The sequence below is a fragment of the Elephas maximus genome, chromosome 8, assembly GCF_024166365.1.
Source record: "Elephas maximus indicus isolate mEleMax1 chromosome 8, mEleMax1 primary haplotype, whole genome shotgun sequence".
Lineage (NCBI taxonomy): Eukaryota > Metazoa > Chordata > Mammalia > Proboscidea > Elephantidae > Elephas > Elephas maximus.
In genome coordinates this window covers 115,689,859-115,711,161 of record NC_064826.1, presented here as the reverse complement: position 1 = coordinate 115,711,161, position 21,303 = coordinate 115,689,859, and the positions used below count along the sequence as shown (strand labels likewise).

The 21,303-nt window shown below is 40.1% G+C and overlaps 1 protein-coding gene across 1 annotated transcript in view; it reads left to right on the top strand.

Moving 5' to 3' along the window:
• The window catches only part of ABCA13 (ATP binding cassette subfamily A member 13), a 570,776-nt gene that overhangs the window by 320,138 nt on the left and 229,335 nt on the right, over window positions 1–21,303 (top strand). Inside the window, 1 exon segment of the mRNA XM_049894281.1 lies at window positions 18,122–18,243. Coding sequence (XP_049750238.1) covers window positions 18,122–18,243 — 122 coding nt within the window.

Genomic DNA, 21,303 nt, shown 5'->3' with positions numbered 1-21,303 from the left:
TATTAGAACTGACTGAGATCTGAAGAAGAGGCAAAGTATAAGAAATTTCAATCTAAGGAAATAGAAACCAAAAAAACCAAACCCAGTGTCGTTGAGTTGATTCCGACTCGTGGTGAACCTCTAGGACAGAGTAGAACTGCCACACAGAGTTTCCAAGGAGCACCTGGGGAATTTGAACTGCCAACTCTTTGGTTAGCAGCCGTAGCACTTAACCTCTACACCACCAGGGTTTCCAAGGAAATAAAGAGAACAGGAATTCCTTGGGATGTTCTTTAGGTCTATTAAAAAAAAAAAAAAAAAAACTTCAGACCAGCAATAATAGCTATAATTACTTTATGGGATTTCAGAGTCTTAGTCTCCAACACACTTTTACTCTTGGTTTCCCTGACTTGCTTCTCACCAGCAATTTTCAACAAAGTCCCAAAGTGAAGACATCATATTCTTACATTCAGGGTAAGCTATTGAAAGAGAAGCTGGAGAGACTGGATCCCATTCTATAGTCTGTCTTGTGGTAGGAAAAGGAATCTCAGGTAATAAAGGCCCCTGAGAAGCACAGTTAGAAATCCATCAGTTAATTCAAATTCTAACCATTTGATAAATCTCTTGTAAAATATCTATGGAAAGAGGTTATCCAACCAATGTTTGATAGATTTTGATCTAGGTATAAGAAATTTCTATTTGTTGGCCTTAGCTTTTCACTAACACAGAAAAATTGCCAGGTATTTTTTAGACTAACCATAAAAATGATAAAAGGGAAAAAAAAAAACTTCTATTAAAAATTAATTGCTTTGAACAAGGGCTTCAAGTTTATTCAATGAGGGAAAAGAATAGTCTCTTCAGCAAATGGTACCAGGATAACTGGACCTCCACATGCAAAAGAAAGAAGTTGGACCCATACCTCACACCATATACAAAAAATAACTCATACAGAGATCAATGATCAAAATATAAAAACTAAAATATTAAAACTCTTAGAAATAAACATGGGGTAAAACTTCAGTAAACTGAGAAAGCATTGAAGTTGTCAAGGATATCATTTTACTTGAATTCACAATGAACGCACATGGAAGCAGCAGTCAAGAAATCAAACGAGTGTTGCATTGGGCAAAGCTGCTGCAAAAGACCTCTTTAAAGTGTTAAATAGCAAAGATGTCACTTTGAGGTCTAAGGTGCATCTGACCCAAGCCATGGTATTTTCTTCTTTTTTTATTGTCTTTTAGGGGAAAGTTTACAGCTCAAGTTAATTTCTCATACAAAATTTATACACTTTTAAAAAAAATTTTTATGTGACAGTGGTTGCAATCCCTATATACATGGGTTTCCCGTGTCCATCCAACCAGCTCCTGTCCCTTTCTGCCTTCTCATCCTGCCTCTGGACAGGAGCTGCCATTTGGTCTTGTGTATCTGCTTGGACTAAGAAGCACACTCTTCATGAGTATTATTTTATGTTTTATAGTCCAGTCTAATCTATGCCTGAAGAGTGGGCTTCCGGAATGATTTTAGTTCTGGGTTAACAAGAGTGTCCAGGGGCTATGGCTTTGGGGGTTCCTCCAGTCTCATTCAGACCATTAATTCTGGTCTTTTTATATGAATTTGAGCTCTGCTCCACACTTTTCTCCCACTCTGTTAGGGACTCTCTGCTGTGTTCCCTGTCAAGGTGGTCATTGGTGGTAGCCAGGCACCATCTAGATCTTCTGGTCTCAGGCTGATGGAATCTCTGGTTTATGTGGTCCTTTTTTCTCTTGGGCTAATATTTTACTTGTGTCTTTGGTGTTCTCAGTTCTCCTTTTCTCCAAGTGGGTTGAGATCAGATGATGCGTTTTAGATAGCTGCTCGGAAGTTTTTAAGACCCCAGACACCACTCACCAAAGTGGGATGCAGAACATTTTCTTAATAAACTTTGTTGTGTCAATTGGCCTCGATGTCCCCTGAAACCGTGGTCCCCAGATCCCAGTCCCAGCTATTCTGCCCTTCAAAGTGTTTGGTTGTGTTCAGGGAACTTCTTAGCTTTTGGTTTAGTGCAGTTGTGCTCACTTCCTCTGTATTGCATGTTGTCATTCCGTTCACCTAAGACGATTCTTGTCTACTATCTAGTTAGTGAATTCCTCTCCTCACCCTCATAACCATCAGAGAATGTTTTCTTCTGTGTTTAAAACTTTTCTTGAGGTCTTATAATAGTGGTCTCGTACAATATTTTCCTTTTGCAACTAATTTCACTCAGCATAATGCCCTCCAGATTCATTCATGTTGTGAGATAGTTCATGGATTCATCATTGTTCTTTATCGTTGCATAGTAGTCCGTTGTGTGTATATACCATAATTTTTTTATCCATTCGTCTGTTGATGGGCACCTAGGTTATTTCCATCTTTTTGCTATTGTTAACAGTGGTGCAATGAACACATGTGTGCATATATCTATTTGTGTGATGGCTCTTATTTCTCTAGGATATATTCCAGGGAGTGGGATTGCTGTATCATATGGTACTTCTCTTTCTAGATTTTTAAGGAAGTGCCAAATTGATTTCCAAAGTGGTTGTGCCATTTTACATTCCCACCAGCAGTGTGTAAGTGTTCCAGCCTCTCCACAACCTCTTCAACATTTATTGTTTTGTGTTTTTTGGATTAGTGGCAGCCTTGTTGGGGTGAGATGGTATCTCATTGTAGTTTGATTTGCATTTCTCTAATGGCAGCGGGTTTTTTTTTTTTTAATGGCTAATGATCCTGAGCATATCTTCACGCATCTGTTAGCTGTCTGAATGTCTTCTCCGGTGAAGTGTATGTTCATATCCTTTGCCCATTTTTTCCCATGGTATTTCCAATTGCCTCATATGCATGTGAAATCTGGACAATGCATAAGGAAGACCAAAGAAGAATTCGAATTATGGTGTTGGCAAAGAATATTGAATATACCCTGGACTGCCAGAAAAAGGAACACATCTGTTTTGGAAAAAGTACAGCCAGGTTGCTCTTTAGAAGCAAAGATTGTGAGACTTTGTCTCAAGTACTTTGAGTGTGTTATTAGGAGGGGTCAGTCCCTCGAAAAGGACATCATGTATGGTAAATTAGACAGTCAGTGAAAAAGTGGGAGATCCTCAACAAGATGGATGGACACAGAGGCTGCAACAATGGGCTCAAACATAGCAATGATCATGAGGATTGTCTACGACCGGGCATTGTTTTGTTCTGTTGTACATAGGGTTGCTGAGTCGGAACCATCTTGATGGCACCTAGCAACAACAACAATAGCATCTGGGGGGCAACATTACAGGGAGCTTTCTGGTCAAGGAAAGGGTGTGCCTTTAGGAATCACCAACTTTTACCTTTCTACTGTTCATCACTCAGACCTGTTGAGCCAGGTGTTTGCCAAACTAATGTACCAGTAGCAATGATTGTGAGGATGGCGCATGACTGGGTAGTGTTTAGTTAGTTCTGGGGTTGCTATGAGCTGACTTAACCACACTGAACAACAGCATAAACAAACAAACAAAAAAACCCATTGCCATCAAGTCGATTTCAACTCACAGCGACCCTATAACAACATAGTGTATGCAAATAAGAATTTTCAGTATTCTTCTTACTAATTTTCCTTCCTTCCTGCCTGCTGTTCTTTTCTCCCTCCTGTGTCCCTCTTTTCTTTCCTGTTTCCCTCCTGGAGCTTGGACTGAAGGGGATGCTGTAGCCACACACTTGTGTCTTATATTTCCATTCAAAAGGTCTGACTCTTGATCTTTACCGTTTGTGTTGTGGAGAATTTCTTGAACTGGTGTTTAGATTTGTTACATAATGTGTTATTAGTTTACCATCTTCACTTTATCCTTTAATTTTTTAAAATTATGGTTTCATATAAAAACTGGTTTCCCCCAATCTCAAAACAAGAAAAACCAAACCCGTTGCTGTCAAGTCAATTCCAACTCATAGCAACTCTATAGAACACAGTAGAACTGTCCCATAGGGGTTCTGAGGATCGGTTGGTGGATTCAAACTGCTGACCTTTTGTTTAGCAGTCACACTTTTAACCACTGTGCCACCAGGTCTCCCCCCAACCTGGTTTGTTACTTTTTCTGAGATATAATGCTCTTTCACATGTCTGAAAAGTATGAATTTTATACATAGTTCTCCAATTTCTTGCAATAATCCCCACATCATAGTTTTAGTACATGCTTTGGACACAATAGGTGCTAGATAAGTATTGATTAATTAGTTCTCATTTATCTCTCTCTTTCTCACTCTTTGCCTCACATACACAGATACAAAAAAGGAAGTTGTCTGCCCTAGGCAAAATATTTGAACTATATTTTCTGTTTCAGGTATAGAATTTAACAAAGCATTGTACTGTAGTATATTTGGATATGCTCGAGAAAGATACATAAAAATGGAAAAAGATTAAGTGCTTTTAAAAAACTTTCATGTGCTATAATCTATAAAATGTCTGTCTTAACCAGTTTTGTCTCTTCAAACTTGGCAAGTATTGATTTTGTTTTCTTGTGTCTTCTATTGATCCAAGCTTAACATGGCTGTTATAGCACCACGAGTGCTTCTTTCTTTGTTCCTCTGTGTTATGCCTGATGATTTTACAGTAGGTGAGGCGGGCCTGCCAATTAACTTTCTGGCTCTGTGGCTAGAAAACAGATTTCATTTTAAACTGCAATACATTCCTCAGAGGAAGATGTGGCAACATGCGCCCATAAAGATTACAGCCTTGGAAACCCTATGGGGCACTTTTACTCTATACTATAGGGTCGCTGTGAGTCAGAATTGACTTGACAGGAAAGAGTTTTTGAGTTTACACTATTTACTCCAATATTTGGACCTAAAGAAAATGAATGAATTTTAGTTGAGTATTTTTAACAGTTTTGAACTTTTTGGTAATGTTCTGGAATGTGAGGTGGTCATTTTCTTCCCATCCAGTTTGTTGAGTTCTGTGTGGTGGATTTCCTTTGTCCCTCTCTGAAGAATGCCTTGGATACCAGTTCACTGGGTACATGAATGCAGGTTCCCCCATCCTACATAGCAGAACAGGTAAAACATGGACATCAAATGAAAAAAAAAAAAAAAATCAAGTCCAGAATAAGAAGATAAGGGCCGGGCTTTCTTAGAGAAAAAAAAAAAAAAATTTTTCCTAAGAACTCCTGCATAGTCTTTGTTCATTCAGTTTTCAACCATTGCCCCAATTATGTCCTTAATAGTAAAATGATCCAACCCACAGTTATGAGTTGCACTCAGTTGTATGATTCTCTGGTCAAAAGAATTCCTCAGTCTTTCCTTGACTTTCGTGACCTGGATATTTTTGAAGACTACAGAACAGTCTTTTTGTACCATTAACCCACATGTGTATTTGTCCTCATGATAAATGTTTCCTCATGAGAAGACCAGGTTATACATTTGTGGCTGGAATATTATAGATGGGTCACTGTGTTCTTCTCATTGCTTCCTACCAGGTGGCACAGATGCTGATTATCTCATTACTGGTGGTGATGACTTTGATCACTCAGTTGAAGTGGTATCTGCCGGGTTTTCCTACTCTAAAGTTTACTTTTCTCATTATTATTAAAGATTTTCTGAAGGCATACTTTGATACTCTGCAAATTCCCAGCCCTCATCCCACTTTTGCCCAGTAGTTTCAGCACCCTTTGATGTTTCTTGCCTGTACTTATTATTACTATGATGTTTGCTTACTTCGGACACATCACCAGGAAAGACTAATCATGTTTGGTAAAGTAGAGGGTCAACGAGAATAAGGGAAACCCTCAGTGAGATGGATTACAGAATAGTCATAACAATGGGCTCAAGCATACCAGTGGTCAGGAAGATGGTGCAGGACTTGGCAACATTTTGTTCTGTTACGTATAAGATCTTTATGAATCAGAGCCAACACAATGGCAACTAACAAAAACCAAAATGATTGCAAAATGGTACATTTTCTAATTCCATCATTCATTCTTTTTTATTTGGAATTCTGCAGTAAGGAAGAACCTACTGTTCAACCGTTTACTTTTTGTATCACAGTGACCTGTGCTTCCTATTTCATTCAAGGAGTTATAATCTATTACAATCATTATTTATTTTGATCCTTGAATTTTACCAGATTTAGCCAGTGAGAACTCCTTCAAGCTGACTTCTGTGTCTTTTAACATGCACCCATCATTCTTTGAGCATTTTCTTACTTTCTGTAACAAGATGTTCCATCTTGTACTTTTTTTTTAATTGAACTTTAGATGAAGGTTTAGAGAATAAACTAGTTTATCATCAAAACAGTACACATGTTGGTGTATGACATTGGTTAACAACCTTGTAACATGTCAACACTCTCCCTTCTCAACCCTGGGTTCTCTATTACCAACTTTCCTGTTCCCGCCTACCTTCCAGTCCCTGCCCCAGGGAGGGCTGGTGTGCCCCATTAGTCTTGTTTTGTTCCATGGGACTGTTCAATCTTTGCTGAAGTGTGAACCTCAGGAGTGACCTCATTACTAAGCTGAAAGGGTGTCTGGGGGCCATACTCTCGGGGTTTCTACAGTCTCTGTCAGGCCAGCAAGTCTGGTCTTTCTTTTTGAGTTAGAATTTTGTTCTACAATTTTCTCCAAATCTGTCTGGGACCCTTTATTGTGATCCTTGTCTGAGTAGTCAGTAGCGGTAGCCAGGCACCATCTAGTTGTACTGGACTCTGTCTGGTGGAGGCGTGGTAGATATGGCCCATTAGTTCTTTGGACTAATCTTTCCCTTGTATCTTTAGTTTTCTTCATTATTCCTTGTTTCTGAAAGGGTGACACCAGTGGAATATCCTAGATGGGCACTTTCAGGCTTTTAAGACCCCAGACACTACTCACCAAAGTAGAATAGAACATTTTCTTTAGAAATATGTTGTGCCAATTGAGTTAGATGTTCCCCAAGACCATGGTCTCCACTGCCCTTGGCCCAGTAATTCAGTCCCTCAGGGAGTTTGAATGTGTCTGTGGAGCTTATATGACCTTGCCTTGGACAAGTTGTGCTGGCTCCCCCAGTATTGTGTACTGTCCTACCCTTCACCAAAGCTACCACTTATCTATTATCTATTTAGTTTTTCCATCCCCACCCCCCCTCATAAACATCAAAGATTGTTTCTTTTTGTGTGTAAACTTTTTCATGAGTTTTATAGTACTGAGCTCATACAATATTTGCCCTTTTGTGATTGACTTATGAACTCAGCATAATGCCCTCCAGATTCGTTAATGTCATGAGATTCTTGACAGATGCGTCATTGCTCTTTATTATTGTGTAGTACTCCATTGTGCATATGTACCATAGCTTGTTTATCCATTCATCTGTTAATGGGCATCTAGTTTGTTTCCATCTTTTTGCTGTTCTAAACGATGTTGCATTGAACATGGGTGTGCATACATCTATTCATGTGATGACTCTTATTTCTCTAGGATGTATTCCTAGGAGCGGGGTTGCTGAATCAAACAGTATTAGCATTGCCAATCCTGCTCTTTTTTGGTAGTTATTTGCTTGATTTTTTTTTTCCATCCTTTGATTTTTAATAAATTTACATCTTTGTTTCTAAGGTATGTCTCTTGTAGACAGCATATTGATGGATCCTGTTTTTTAAATCCATTCTGTCACTCTGGATGTATTTAGTCCATTTACATTCAGTGTAATTATTGATAAGTGTGAGTTTATTGCTGTCATTTTGTAGTGATTTTTTTTTGTGATGCTAACATTTTCTTTGTTCCTTTTACTCTCCTGTGCAGAGTTCCTTTTGTTTGTGGATTTCTTTTGTTTCTGTAGATTTTATTTTTATTGAGACTTTATGTTTTTCTTCTTTATTTTGATGACTAGGTTTGTTAACTTTCTTTGTGGTTACCTTGAAATTTACCCTTATCTTCCTTGGTTTGAACCAGTCTATTATTACTTGATATCGCCTTGCCTTCCTCTCTATTAGAAAGTTCCATATCTATACTATTTTTTCCCTTTTTTTATTTTCTGACATTGTTATCATTTAAGATTAACCTTTCTGGTTCCCTGTTGCAGTTGTTTTGGTTTTGGATAGGCCTTGAGAGTTCATTTCCTAGGTTGGTATCTGGCTGGTACAATCTTGCATCCTAGATTTAGGCTGTGGTCTTATGTTGTTTGTTCTCAGACCAATTCGGACTCCCTTTAATAATTCTTGTAAATTTGGTTTGGTTTTTACATATTTCCTTAATTTCTGTTTATCTTTTTTATCTTATTTTTTTAATTTTTTTTTTTAGATAAACAGAAATTAAGGGAATATGTAAAAACCAAAAATGTCCTAATTTCACTATCATGTTGGAACAAAAGTTTTGCAGGATATATTATTCTTGGTTGGCAATTTTTTTCTTCCAAGGTTTTATGTTTGTCATCCCATTGCTTTCTTGCCTGCATGGTTTCTGCTGAATAATCAGAGCTTAGTCTTATTGTTTCTCCTCTGTACATGACGTTTTTTTTTCTTGAGCTGCTTGCAGGATTTTTTCTTTGTCTTTGGTTTTAGCGAGTGTGATGATGATATGCCTTGGTGTTTTTCTTTTGGGGTCTATCCTATATTGAATTTGTTGAGCTTCTTGGATGGTCAGCTTTTCATCATTCATGGTATTATGGAAATTTTCTGTCAGCAATTCTTCAGTGATCCTCTCTGTGTTTTCTATTTTCTCTCCCTGTTCTGGAACTCTGATCACTTACTAATTTTTGCTTTTGATTGTATCCCACACAATTTTCAGGGTTTCTTCATTCTTTTTTCTGGTTTTTCCTCAGAGTTGTATCCAAGCAATTGTCTTCAATTTTGCTGATTCTGTCTTCCATCATTTCATACCTGCTCCTTAGCCCTTCTATGACACTGTTCGTTTCTGAAATCTTGTTGCTTATCTTTTGGATTTCTAATTGTTGTTTTTGAATGATTTCTAGTTGTGAATTTGTTTTGGTGTTTTGTTCCTGTATTATTTTCCTGAATTGTTCCATTTTTTTTTGTCTGTATTTTCCATGAATTTGTCTGCCTTTTCCATACATTTGTTGATTTTTTTCTCATTTTTGTCTGCTTTTTGCTTCAATTCTTATGTTACTCTAAATATTAGAGATTTGAATTCCCAATCAGGTAGTTCTACTGGCTTTTCTTCTACTGGAAGGTCATCTGGTGTTTTATTTTGAACACCTACTGGAACCATCCTATCCTGTTTTTCTGTTTTGATATTGTCTGCCGTCTTCAGGACATTCAGTAGTTATTTTCTTCATTTCTTGATTGTAGATTTGTTTGTTTCATCCTACTTTTTCATTTTATTTGGTTATGTCTGAGTAGGCAGGGTATGCATTCTTTGTTGTTTCCTTGTGTGTAATCACAGTACTTTTAACCTCCTTGTCCAACAGGCAGGGCCAGTCTTTCAGCTATGGTGTGGCAGGGCAGATCCAACTGAAGGGGAGGGGCTGGGATGGGTTGTTTATGGCACATACTAGGGCCAATAGGGCGGGCCAGGAATCAGTGCTGGGCAGGTTCCAGTAGGCCATACCTGGGCTTCTCGGGGGTATGATGCTCAGTGAATGCTGCATGTAGGCAGGAAAGAGGGAAGGAGGTTGTGATGTGTGGAGCTAATAGAGGCATGAGAAAAAGAGAGAGAGGAGAGAGAAACAGGAGCCAAAAACAAGCAAGCAAACAAAGAAAAAAGAAGTGCTAAGGGAGCTTGCCATTGGAGTAGATAGATGAGAAATGGAGAAAAGTAAAAAGGAAAAAAAAAGCGGGAAAAAGAAAGAAAACTAGGTAAAAATTTGGAAAAGAAAAGAAAACCCCCTGGAGTCCCAGAGTTCCACTGGTGGGACTGCTAAGACTGGAGAAGTGGCTCCCTAGCCGTGCAGTGTAGACTGGCTAGATGGGATATAGATGTCACATAGCGACAAGTATTCAGGTGACAGGAAAAGAAGATAAGTGTAGAGAGATGAGAACTGAGAAGTGGAGAAAGATAGAAAGTGAAGAAGAGAGAGAAAGGAGAAAATAAAAGAAAGGGGGGAAAAAAAAGAGAAAGAAATGCCCCCGGGGATCCCACCTACGCGGCAGCAAAGATTGGGGGAGTGTCTCCTAAGCCATGCAGTACAGCCTAGTGAGAAGGGGCTTCCAAGCTGCAAAAAGAAAAATATAACAAAGAAATAAAGCAAAACAAAACAGAACAAAGCAAAACAAGGGGAAAAAAAGCCTCAGAGCTCCTACCAGCGTGGTGTCACAGGCCGGGGGAGTAGTTTCCCAGTTGAATGTGGCTGCATAGCCTTTCAAGGAGAAGCAAAGATGGCACATGGAGCCAGGTGTTCCAGAGAAAGGAGGTGGATGTGGGAGGAGGTACAGAAGAAACCAAAAGAGATGGAAAGAACCAACATCAGCTCAGGGGCTCAGCCAGTGGGGCATGGCAAATCCAAGCAGCCTGAGACCAAAGCAGTTGCCTCCTGGCCAAGAGACTGTGGTTGGTGGGAAGCAGAAGAGGCCAAGGGGACAGGGAGGAAGAATTGGGTTAGGAAAGCATTACCAGGTGCTCTGTCTCCTGTTGAGAACTTCGTGAAGCTGCTTTCCCGTATTCCCTGTCCACCATGGTGGGGTGAATGCAAACAGCATGCATGCTGCACTTCCTGGCTGGCTGAGCCACTGCAGCTGGCCAGGAAGTTCAGAGGTAGAGCAGCAGGGAGAGAATGGGGGATGGGAAAGCATGTATCACTTGTTACCAGGTGCTCTAACTCCTGCTGGGAGTTCCACAAAGCTACTTTCCCGTGCTCCCTGTCTGTTGATCCCCGACAAGAGTACAAGATGGAAGATCCATGCTGTGTTAGCTGGTGGACCCTTCAGCACATATCTCTCCTCGCTCTCTATCCTCTGTCAGTTTCGTATTCCATTCGGTGCTTGGCTGAGTTCTTTATCTCTTCATTTGACACTTCAGGTTCTAGGAATGACATTTGTCTCTGTTTTACTTAGTTTTTCAGGTCCTTGCTGTGGAGAGACGGCATGGTGCTTCTCTTTATGGTGCCAGGTTGGCCGGAAGTCCCTCCATCTTCTACTTTCCGATGACAAGTTCATCTTGTGCTTCTCCAGCCCCAGCCCTGGAGTCAGTCTTCTCTCCAAGAAGCCTTGTTCACTAGATATGCTTTTAATTCTTGGCTGTTGCTGCTCTCAGTCCCTTTCATGGACAGAGCTTGAGATTTACCATTATATTTATTTACCTATGTATATATATGTTGGAAACCAGGACCTCACCCCCAAATAGAACCTTCAATTCCAGTTCAATAACACAAGATTCATCTAGCTTTTCCTTTTCTCTTATTTGCACCTTCATTCTGTGATACTGAGAAACTCGACTTCCACTATCTTCAATACGTAGACTTGCTTGCTATTCTTCCTGTGTGTAGCTGATCTCCCAAGGCCTCCAGGCCACCTCTCCAATCAGATGTTCCCCTTGTGTAAACCCTCACTCCACAGGATTGCTGCTGTACTCCAGCCCTTACTTCACACTGGCCCCGAATCCTAATCTGATGCTTTTCTCACATGGGTTCTGGTGTCAACAAGCTGGCTTCCTGTTCCACATGAGCTTGCTTACCAGAATAAATGAATGAAGAAAGAAAACAGGGAGGAAGGGAAGGAAGAAAGCAGGTACTAAATTTTTTGAGAGCCTGTTCTCCCTCAGAGATGGATTTAAATGTGATGCCTGTGACATTCCCACTCTTTCTTTTCAAGGAACAAGAAATTCAGTAGTTCATGAATTCTTTGTTTTGGGGCTTATGTCTTCCCAATTTAAAACAGCTTTAGGGTCTAAACATTTATGACAGTCTGGTGGCATCTCAATATTGAGTGTACCATCAGTCCCTCAGCCTGGAGGGCAATGGCCCATCTTTTTGTTGTTGGTCTTTTTTTTTTTTTTTTAAAGGCATTTAGGATAGGACAGAGTCAACCTTGACCTACAGTTAAGCTTTTAATACCCACCAGCCGTCGAGTCGATTCCGACTTTATTTAATATTCGCAGAAGCTCTGTGAAGTTGATATAATTATCTCCATTGTATAGACACGGGGTCTGAAACGCTGAATATGAGAGAGGTAAATGAATTACCCAAAGTCAGGAATTGGAATTTAACTTGGTCAGACTGCAAGCTTCCCCACTCTACCTTTTGACTTTCTCTGTCTTAGTAGTGTCCATGTACACATCAAATTGACTGTCCTTATTTCAGAGATGTACTGACGGTGTAACAGCCCCCAAAGGTGCCCACATCCTAATCCAGAGAACCTGTAAATGTTACCTTATATGGACCTTGTGATGAGGAGATTATCCAGGTGGGCCTGACATAATCACAAAGGCCCTTAGCAGAAGGATGGGGGAATGACAGACAGTGATGTATGACAGAAGCAGAGGTTGGAGTGATTTGCTTTGAAGATGAAGGAAGGAGTCACAAGCCAAGGAATCTGGGCAGCTCCTAGGAGCTGAAGACGGCAAGGAAGCAGATGCACCCTAGGGCCTCCAGAAAGAACAGGCTCTGCCACACCTTGACTTGAGCCCAATGAAACTGATTTTGGACTTCTGATCCCCAGAACTATCGGAGAACAAATATGTTTTGTTGAAAACCACTAAGTTGGTGGTAATTTGTACAGTTTGTTTGTTTGATTTTTCCTTATCGTTGTCATATTGTTTTTGAAAAACATGACCTTTACCTGTCCTTTCTGTTCATTGGGCTACAATGAAACCATCTCATATGCTCAGAGCATCCAGGACTGTGTGCCTGCAGTTAGGGTGAGCTGACACTAGATGGCACTCAGAAACATCTTTACTGCCTTAGACTTGCCTTTCACTTTTGACGTGTGAAGATGGAGAATTCTGACACATCGTACCCCAGTATTTAGTATGTACTGTAATTGATCAAACCCCCCACTGATCTGTGAGATTCTTCTGGGCAAAACTCTGCCCTTATTCCCTGTTTTCTCTGCCAACACATACACACACACACGTACACACATTCACGCACACACATAGCCTCGTTATGAAAGGAGGAAAAGAAGAAAAATTTTAAAAGGATAGATGTAATGAAGACTACTATCAAGAATGCACTCTTTATTATCAAGATATGTTACCATTGTTTTTAGGTGTCATTGAGTTGTTTCTGACTCATGGAGACCTTATGCACAACAGAACAAAACACTGCACGGTCCTGGAGCATCCTCATTGTTTTAGAGCCCATTGTTTCAGCCACTGTGTCAGTCCAACTAATTGAGGGTCTTCCTCTTTTTCACTGACCCTCTACTTTACCAAGCATGCTGTCCTTCTCCAGGGACTGTCCCCCTCTTGATAACATGTCTAAAGTACAGGAGATGAAGTCTCCCTATCCTTGTCTCCAAGGATCTTTATGGCTGCAGTTCTTCCAAGACAGATCTATTTGTTCTTCCTCCAGTCTATGGTTTATTCAGTATTCTTTGCCTACACCATAATTCCAAGGGATCAATTCTTCAGTCTTCCTTATTCATTTTCCAGATTTCCCATACATATGAGGCAATTGAAAATACCATGGCTTGGGTCAGGCACACCTTAGTCCTCAGAATGATATCGTTGCTTTTTAACACTTTAAAGAGGTCTTTTGAAGTAGCATTGCCCAATGCAATATGTCATTTGATCTCTTGACTGCTGCTTCCATGGCTGTTGATTGTGGATTCTAGTAAAATAAAATCCTTGAGAACTTCAACTTTTTCTCCGTTTATCATGACGTTGTTTATTGGTCCAGTTGACAGAATTTTTGTTTTCTTTATGTTGAGATGTAATCCATACTGAAAGCTGTAGTCTTTGATATTCATCAGTAAGTTCTTCAAGTACTCTTTACTTTTAGGAAGAAAGGTTGTGTCATATGCATATCAAAGTAAGTGAATGAGTCTTCCTCCAATCCTGATGCAGCGTTCTTCTTCATATCATCCAGTCTCCTGGATTATTTACTCAGCATACAGGTTGGATAAGTATGGTGAAAGGCTACAATTCTGATGCACACCCTTCCTGGTTTTAAACCATGAGGTATCCCTTATTCTGTTCGAATGATTTCTTCTTGGTCTATGTACAGGTTCCTCAAGAGCACAATTCAGTGCTCTGGAATTCCTATTCTTCACAATGTTATCCATAATTTGTTAGGATCCACACAGTCAAATGCCTTTGCCTAGTCAATAAAACACAGATAAACACTTTTCTGTTATTCTCTGCTTTCAGCCAAGATCCATCTGACATCAGCAATGATATCCCTCATTCCGTTTCCTCTTCTGAATTCAGCTTGAATTTCCAACATTTCTCTGTCGATACACTGCTGCAACCACTTTTGAATTATCTTCAGCAAAATTTTACTTGTGTGTGATATTAATGAGATTGTTTGATAGATTCCGCATTCTGTTGGATCACCTTTCTTTGGAATGGGCACAAATATTGATCTCTTCCACTCGGTTGGCCAGGAAGCTGTCTTCCAAATTTCTTGGCATAGACAAGTGAGCCCTTCCAGTGCTGCATCCGTTTGTTGAAATATCTCAATTGGTATTCTGTCAATTCCCTGGAGCCTTGTTTTTTGCCAATGCCTTCAGTGCAGCTTGACCTTCTTTCTTTAATACCATGAGTTCTTGATCATATGCAACCTTCTGAAATGGTTGAACATTACCAATTCTTTTTGGTACAGTGACTCTGTGTATATCTTCCATCTGCTTTTGATATTTTCTTTGTCATTCAATATTTTGTCCATAGAATCCTTCAATATTCTAACTTCAGGCTTGAATTTTTTCTTCAGTTCTATCAGCTTGGAGAAATGAGAAGTATTTTCTTATCTTTTGGTTTTCTATTTCTGGGCCTTTGTACATTTCATTATAATACTTTGTCTTCTCAAGCTGCCCTTTGAAATCTGTTTGGTTCTTTTACGTCATCATTTCTTCCTTTTGCTTTAGCTACTCTACTTTCAAGAGCAAGTTTCGCAGTGTCTTCTGACATCCATTTTGGTCTTTTCTTTCTTTCTCGTCTCTTTAATCACCTTTTGCTTTCTTCAGGTGTGATGTCCTTGATGTCATCTCATAGCTCATCTGATCTTCAGTCATCAGTGTTCAATGTGTCAAATCTATTTTGAGATGGTCTCTAAATTCAGGTGGGATCTACTCAAGGTTGTACTTTGGCACTCATGGACTTATTCTAATTTTCTTCAGCTTCAACTTGAACTTGCATAGGAGCAATTGATGATCTATTTCTCAGTCAGCCCTTGGTCTTGTTCTGACTGATAATATTGAGCTTCTCCATTGAGTCTCTTTCCAAGATGTACTCAATTTGATTCCTGTGAATTCTATCGGGCGTAGTCCATGTGGATAGCCACTGTTTATGTTTTTGAAAAAAGATATTGGCAACGAATAAGTCATTGGTCTTGCAAAAGTTTATCATGTGATATAGTTGTTTCTATCACTGAAGCCATGTTTTCCAACTACCACTTCTTCTTTGTTTCTGACTTTTGCATTCTAACCACCAGTAATTATCAATGTATCTGGGTTGCATGTTTGATCCATTTCAGGCTGCAGAAGTTGGTAAAAATCTTCAATCAAGGTATAGTTTACATAATTCACAATTACTTTTGAATATTAAATGAAAATCCATTTAGTATTATATACAAATGGAATTCTTCACTCAATAATTCTTGACTGACACTATTTCTACTGTTTCTAATTTCATTCTTTATAAATGCACTAGGGAAATACATATTACTATAGGCCGGTACTAATCTCATTGGATTGTTTTGAGAGTTAAATGATGTAACATGTTATGCATATTGCTACACTTACTGCTCTTCCTCTGGCTACTCCTGGAACTAAGCATTATTAGTTTCCTAAAAATTTTTTTTTTTTTTTAAGTGGCAGGCACTGTTCTCTTCACTTGATATATATCGTTTCATTTCATACTTGCAACAATCCTATGGGTTCTGTTATTATTACCACTTAACACATGAGGAAACTAAGTCACAGATAGGTAAAATAGTTGGTCCAAGGTCATACAGCTGGCTCATACTCAGAGAGGTTGTTACTAGTTCTTTTTATCATTATTTGCTGGAGTAGTAGTGAGGTTTGAAGTTCTTCCCTGGAGTCTTGCTGAGAATCAGCAACAGATATCTTTCAAATAAAGGTTTTTCACATCTGAGGAAAAGTGAAACACTGTGACCCTTCATTGTGCTGAGGATGCAAATTTTTCCCAGTAGCATTCCATCCCAAACTAATTAAGTACACGCGGAGAGGAGGGGTGTGATTGTGTGCCTCTCCCCTCAGGCTTGCCTGTTCCTTGCATATTCTCCTGCTGCACTCTTCCTGACTTCCCCTGTTGCTGGGGGCTCCTCAAGAACACTTAGATACAGACAATACCTTTTTGCTTATTTAAGGAAATCACAAAATGGGGATAGATGCTGCTTACAGAACTCGGAAGTCAAGGAGGTAGCTGACTTGGGGTGCTCAGTTTTGACATGTTGAATTTGAAGCATCAGCCTTATAAGCAAGTGGGCAGGTCCTGTGGGAGGTACTTGGAGAGAGGCCAGGGCCAGGGCCAGATTTTGGAGATGTCTGAGAGGAGGAGTGGGTGGGAGGGGAAGTGTGGATGAAAGTGTGAAAGGAGAGGGTGGACATTCAGTAAATCTCAGCTCATGCAATGATTCAATGAGAGTCATTGAATGCTTCCAGACTCTGTGCTAACCACTTTATAAAACCCATTGCTGTAGTGTTGATTCCAACTCATAGTGACCCTATAGGACAGAATAGAACTGCCCTATAGAATTTCCAGAGCTGTAACTCTTTACAGAAGCAGTCTGCCACATCTTTCTCCCACAGAGCAGCTGGTGAATTGGAAGTGCAGCTCTTTCGGTCAGCAACTGAGGGCTTAACCATTGTACTACCAGGGTTCCTTAACCACTTTGTAGCCAGCATCTCCTTAACGTTGGACACATTATCAGGAAACTTCAACAGCTAGAGAAGAACATCATGGTTAGTAAAGTGGAGGGTCAGCAAAAACAAAAGAAACCGTCCATGACATGGATTGACACAACAGCCTCAACAATGGTCTCCAGCATACCAAGGATCATGAAAATGGCGCAGGATCAGGCAAAATTTCTTTCTGTTAAATATAAAGTCACCGTGAGTCAGAGTCGATTTGACAGCAACTAACAACTATTAACGTTGTTGTTGTGTTAGCTGTGTTTGCATCAGCCTGTGACTTATGGCCACCATGTGTTACCCTGTTTTACAGATGAGGCAGCCCAAACTTGGGAGGGGTTAGGTCATGTACCTGTGGCACAGAACTGGCTCCAAGAGTTGGAGAGAGTGGAGCTTCAGCTCTCAAAGCCCAGTGCCTGAACCCTTAAACATGGTGCCGTGCTGTGTCAGGGTCTGGGCTCTTTTGATTTCTATATGTGATCTAAATTACCCTTCTTCTTGCTCTGCTCAATGTTTACATTACTGATGCAGTCCCTATCAGTCCACAACAAACCCCATCAAAGCTCCAGGTGCAGTTCAGGGCCTCCATATCTCTAGCCAACCTCCTCTCCCTTTGTCTCTGCTGGCTCCTCTTCTTCACCTCACTCTTGCTATATTTGGAATTTAACAAATTGAGATTAGATTTCTGCTTCCAGCACTAATTAAATGGTGACTTCAAGCAAGTTATTTAAACTGAGTGCTTATGATAAGGTGGTGCATTATAGCACGTATAGAGTGTACACTCAATGGGGTTTTCACATATGAGGTCCCACCCACCCTAAATAAACTATAAGCATCGCAAGTTTATTGTCTTTGAATTTCTAAGGTGTGGGGACTGTGAATCATGAACTTGAATTGGTCATGCCTATTATTGACACCTCCTCTTGCCTGATCCTGGCTGTGGATATAACCGTTATCATGTCTCAGAGTGTAGGTAACCTGGGAGTCATGACCAAGTGGGATTCACCTTTGTATCCTGTGAGCTGCCTGACAAGCAGCTTGTCAAGTATAAGGTGGCCTTGGAGTTATGTCAGTTAAATGAATGAGTAAATGAAGTGTGTGGTATTCAGCGTCCATTACCGTAGTGACCTAGTTGGTTAATGAGGCATAAGGACAGAAATGTGATGTGGAAAGGAACAAACTAATACTAAGCTCTTTTTTACTTGCAAAAAGGTATTTCTGATGCTTTTGCAAGATTCCAAAAAGAAACCCCACCTTGCCTCCGAGGCCACGTTGGAGCCACACCACCAGAGGTCTCCGGGACAGCTGCCTGGCCACTGTAAGTACAGAGTAAGGTTTGGCATTTCTGCTGGCAGGAGAATGAATGCCACATTGCTCATTCAAAAACCCTGTGTTTTAAAAATTGAATAGAAAGAGACTGAAGATAGGGAGGGGTTTTAAGTTGACAGAAAGGTTACTGCTCAGGTGCAGAAAGCTTAGAATTTTACTGTGGCTTGAATGAAACAAATGTGTATTTACAGGCCAGCTTTATGTACTCCTCAGAACATAATTTCTGATTATACAAGAGATTTCTTAGTATATAATATTAGGGTAATGAAAACAGTTCCTATTCATTTTCCTTCACCACAAACAAACTAATCCAGCCTACATTCATTGCATGCCTACTATGTGCAGGTACTTTCCTGGTGACAGGTTTACCTGGTGAAAAGCTAGACGTAGGGCTTGCCTTCACAGAGCTTTGGTCCATTAAGACCAAATGTGATCCTGGAATTCGCTTGCGGACCGCCACAAGTAGACAGTAACAAGTGGGCAGAATCCAGATTTAGCTCTAGCTGTACGACTGCAGCTCCAGTTCCATCTAATTCCTTGCATATTTATGAGCAAAGACTCACCAAGGAGCACTGAGTTGTCTCTGGGGGTGTGGAGTGTAATAGATCTCATTGCTTTCCTTCAGAAATGTCAGTCTATCAGGTACACAGACTCATGAATAAAAAACTAAAATAAATATGTTATAATGTTTATAACAGGTGTTTGCCAAACTGTATTCTCACCACCAATGTGTGAGGGCTCAATTGCTCCAGTTTCTCTCCAGTTAAACAGTATATATATGTAGCCATTATATATATGTAGCCATTATAATAAGTATGTAGTGTTTTCTCCTTGTAGTTTAAATTTGCATTTCCCTAATAATTAATTATGTAGAGCATAGCATCCTTTTCTGTTTTTTTTAAATAATTTTTATTGTGCTTTAAGTGAAAGTTTACAAATCAAGTCAGTTTCTCACACAAAAACCCATATACACCCAGCCACACACGCCAAATTACTCTCCCCCTAATGAGACAACCTGCTCTCTCCCTCCACTCTCTCTTTTCGGGTCCATTTTGCCAGCTTCTAACCCCCTCCACCCTCTCATCTCCCCTCCAGGCAGGAGATGCCAACATACTCTCAAGTGTCCACCTCACCAGCATCCCTCTCCAACCCATTGTCCAGTCCAATCCATGTCTGAAGAGTTGTCTTTGGAAATGGTTCCTATCCTGGGCCAACAGAAGGCCTGAGGGCCATGACCACTGGGATCGTTTTAGTCTCAGTCAGACCATTAAGTCTGGTCTTATGAGAATTTGGGGTCTGCATCCCTCTGGTCTCCTGCTCCCTCAGGAGTTCTCTGTAGTGTTCCCTGTCAGGGAAGTCATTGGGTGTAGCCGGGCACCATCTAGTTCTTCTGGTCTCAGGATGATGTAGTCGCTGGTTCATGTGGACCTTTCTGTCTCTTGGGCTCGTAATTGCCTTGTGTCCTTGGTGTTCTTCATTCTCCTTTGCTCCAGGTGGGTTGAGACCAATTGATGCATCTTAGATGGCTGCTTGCTAGCATTTAAGACCCCAGACGCCACTCTTCAAAGTGGGATGCAGAATGTTTTCTTAATAGATTTTATCATGCCAATTGACTTAGATGTCCCCTGAAACCATGGTCCCCAGACCCCTGCCCCTGCTATGCTGGCCTTCGAAGCATTCAGTTTATTCAGGAAACTTCTTTGCTTTTGGTTTAGTCCAATTGTGCTGACCTCCCCTGTATTGTGTGCTGTCTTTCCCTTAACCTAAAGTAGTTCTTATCTACTATCTAATTAGTGAATGCCCCCTCCCACCCTTCCTCACTCCCCCTCTCATAACCACGAAAGAATGTTCTCTTCTCAGTTTAAACTATTTTTTGAATTTTTATAAGAGTGGTCTTATACAATATTTGTCCTTTTGCAACTGACTAATTTCACTCAGCATAATGCCTTCCAGGTTCCTCCATGTTATGAAATGTTTCACAGATTCCTCACGATTCTTTATCGATGAGTAGTATTCCATTGTGTGAATATACCATAATTTATTCATCCATCCATCCGTTGGTGGGCACCTTGGTTGCTTCCATCTTTTTGCTATTGTAAACAGTGCTGCAGTAAACATGGGTGTGCATATATCTGTTCGTGTAAAGGCTCTTATTTCTCTAGGATATATTCCAAGGAGTGGGATTGCTGGATCGTATGGTAGTTCTATTTCTAGCTTTTTAAGGAAGCGCCAAATCGATTTCCAAAGTGGTTGCACCATTTTACATTCCCACTAGCAGTGTAGAAGTGTTCCAATCTCTCCACAGCCTCTCCAACATTTATTCTTTAGTGTTTTTTTGATTAATGCCAGCCTCGTTGGAGTGAGATGAAATCTCATTGTAGTTTTGATCTGCATTTCTCTAATGGCTAATGATTGTGAACATTTCCTCATATATCTGTTAGCTACCTGAATGTCTTCTTTAGTGAAGTGTCTATTCATATCTATTGCCCATTTTTTAATTGGATTATTTGTCTTTGCAGTTGAGTTTTTGCAGTATCATGTAGATTTTAGAGATCAGGTGCTGATCAGAAATGTCATAGCTAAAAACTTTTTCCCAGTCTGTAGGTAGTCTTTTTACTCTTTTAGTGAAGTTTTTGGATGAACTTAGGTGTTTGATTTTTAGGAGCTCCCAGTTATCTAGTTTTTCTTCTCCATTCTTTATCATATTTTGTATACTGTTTATGCCATGTATTAGGGCTATTAATGTTGTCCCTATTTTTTCTTCCATGATCTTTATCATTTTAGATGTTATATTTAGGTCTTTGATCCATTTTGAGTTAGTTTTTGTGCATGGAGTGAGGTATGGGTCTTGTTTCATTTTTTCGCAGATGGATATCCAGTTATGTCAGCACCATTTGTTAAAAAGACTGTCTTTTCCCTATTTAACTGTTTTGGGGCCTTTGTCAAATATCAACTGCTCCGATGTGGATGGATTTATGTCTGGATTCTCAATTCTTTTCCCTTGGTCCATGTTTCTGTTGTTGTACCAGTAGCAGGCTGTTTTGACTACTGTGGCAGTGTAATAG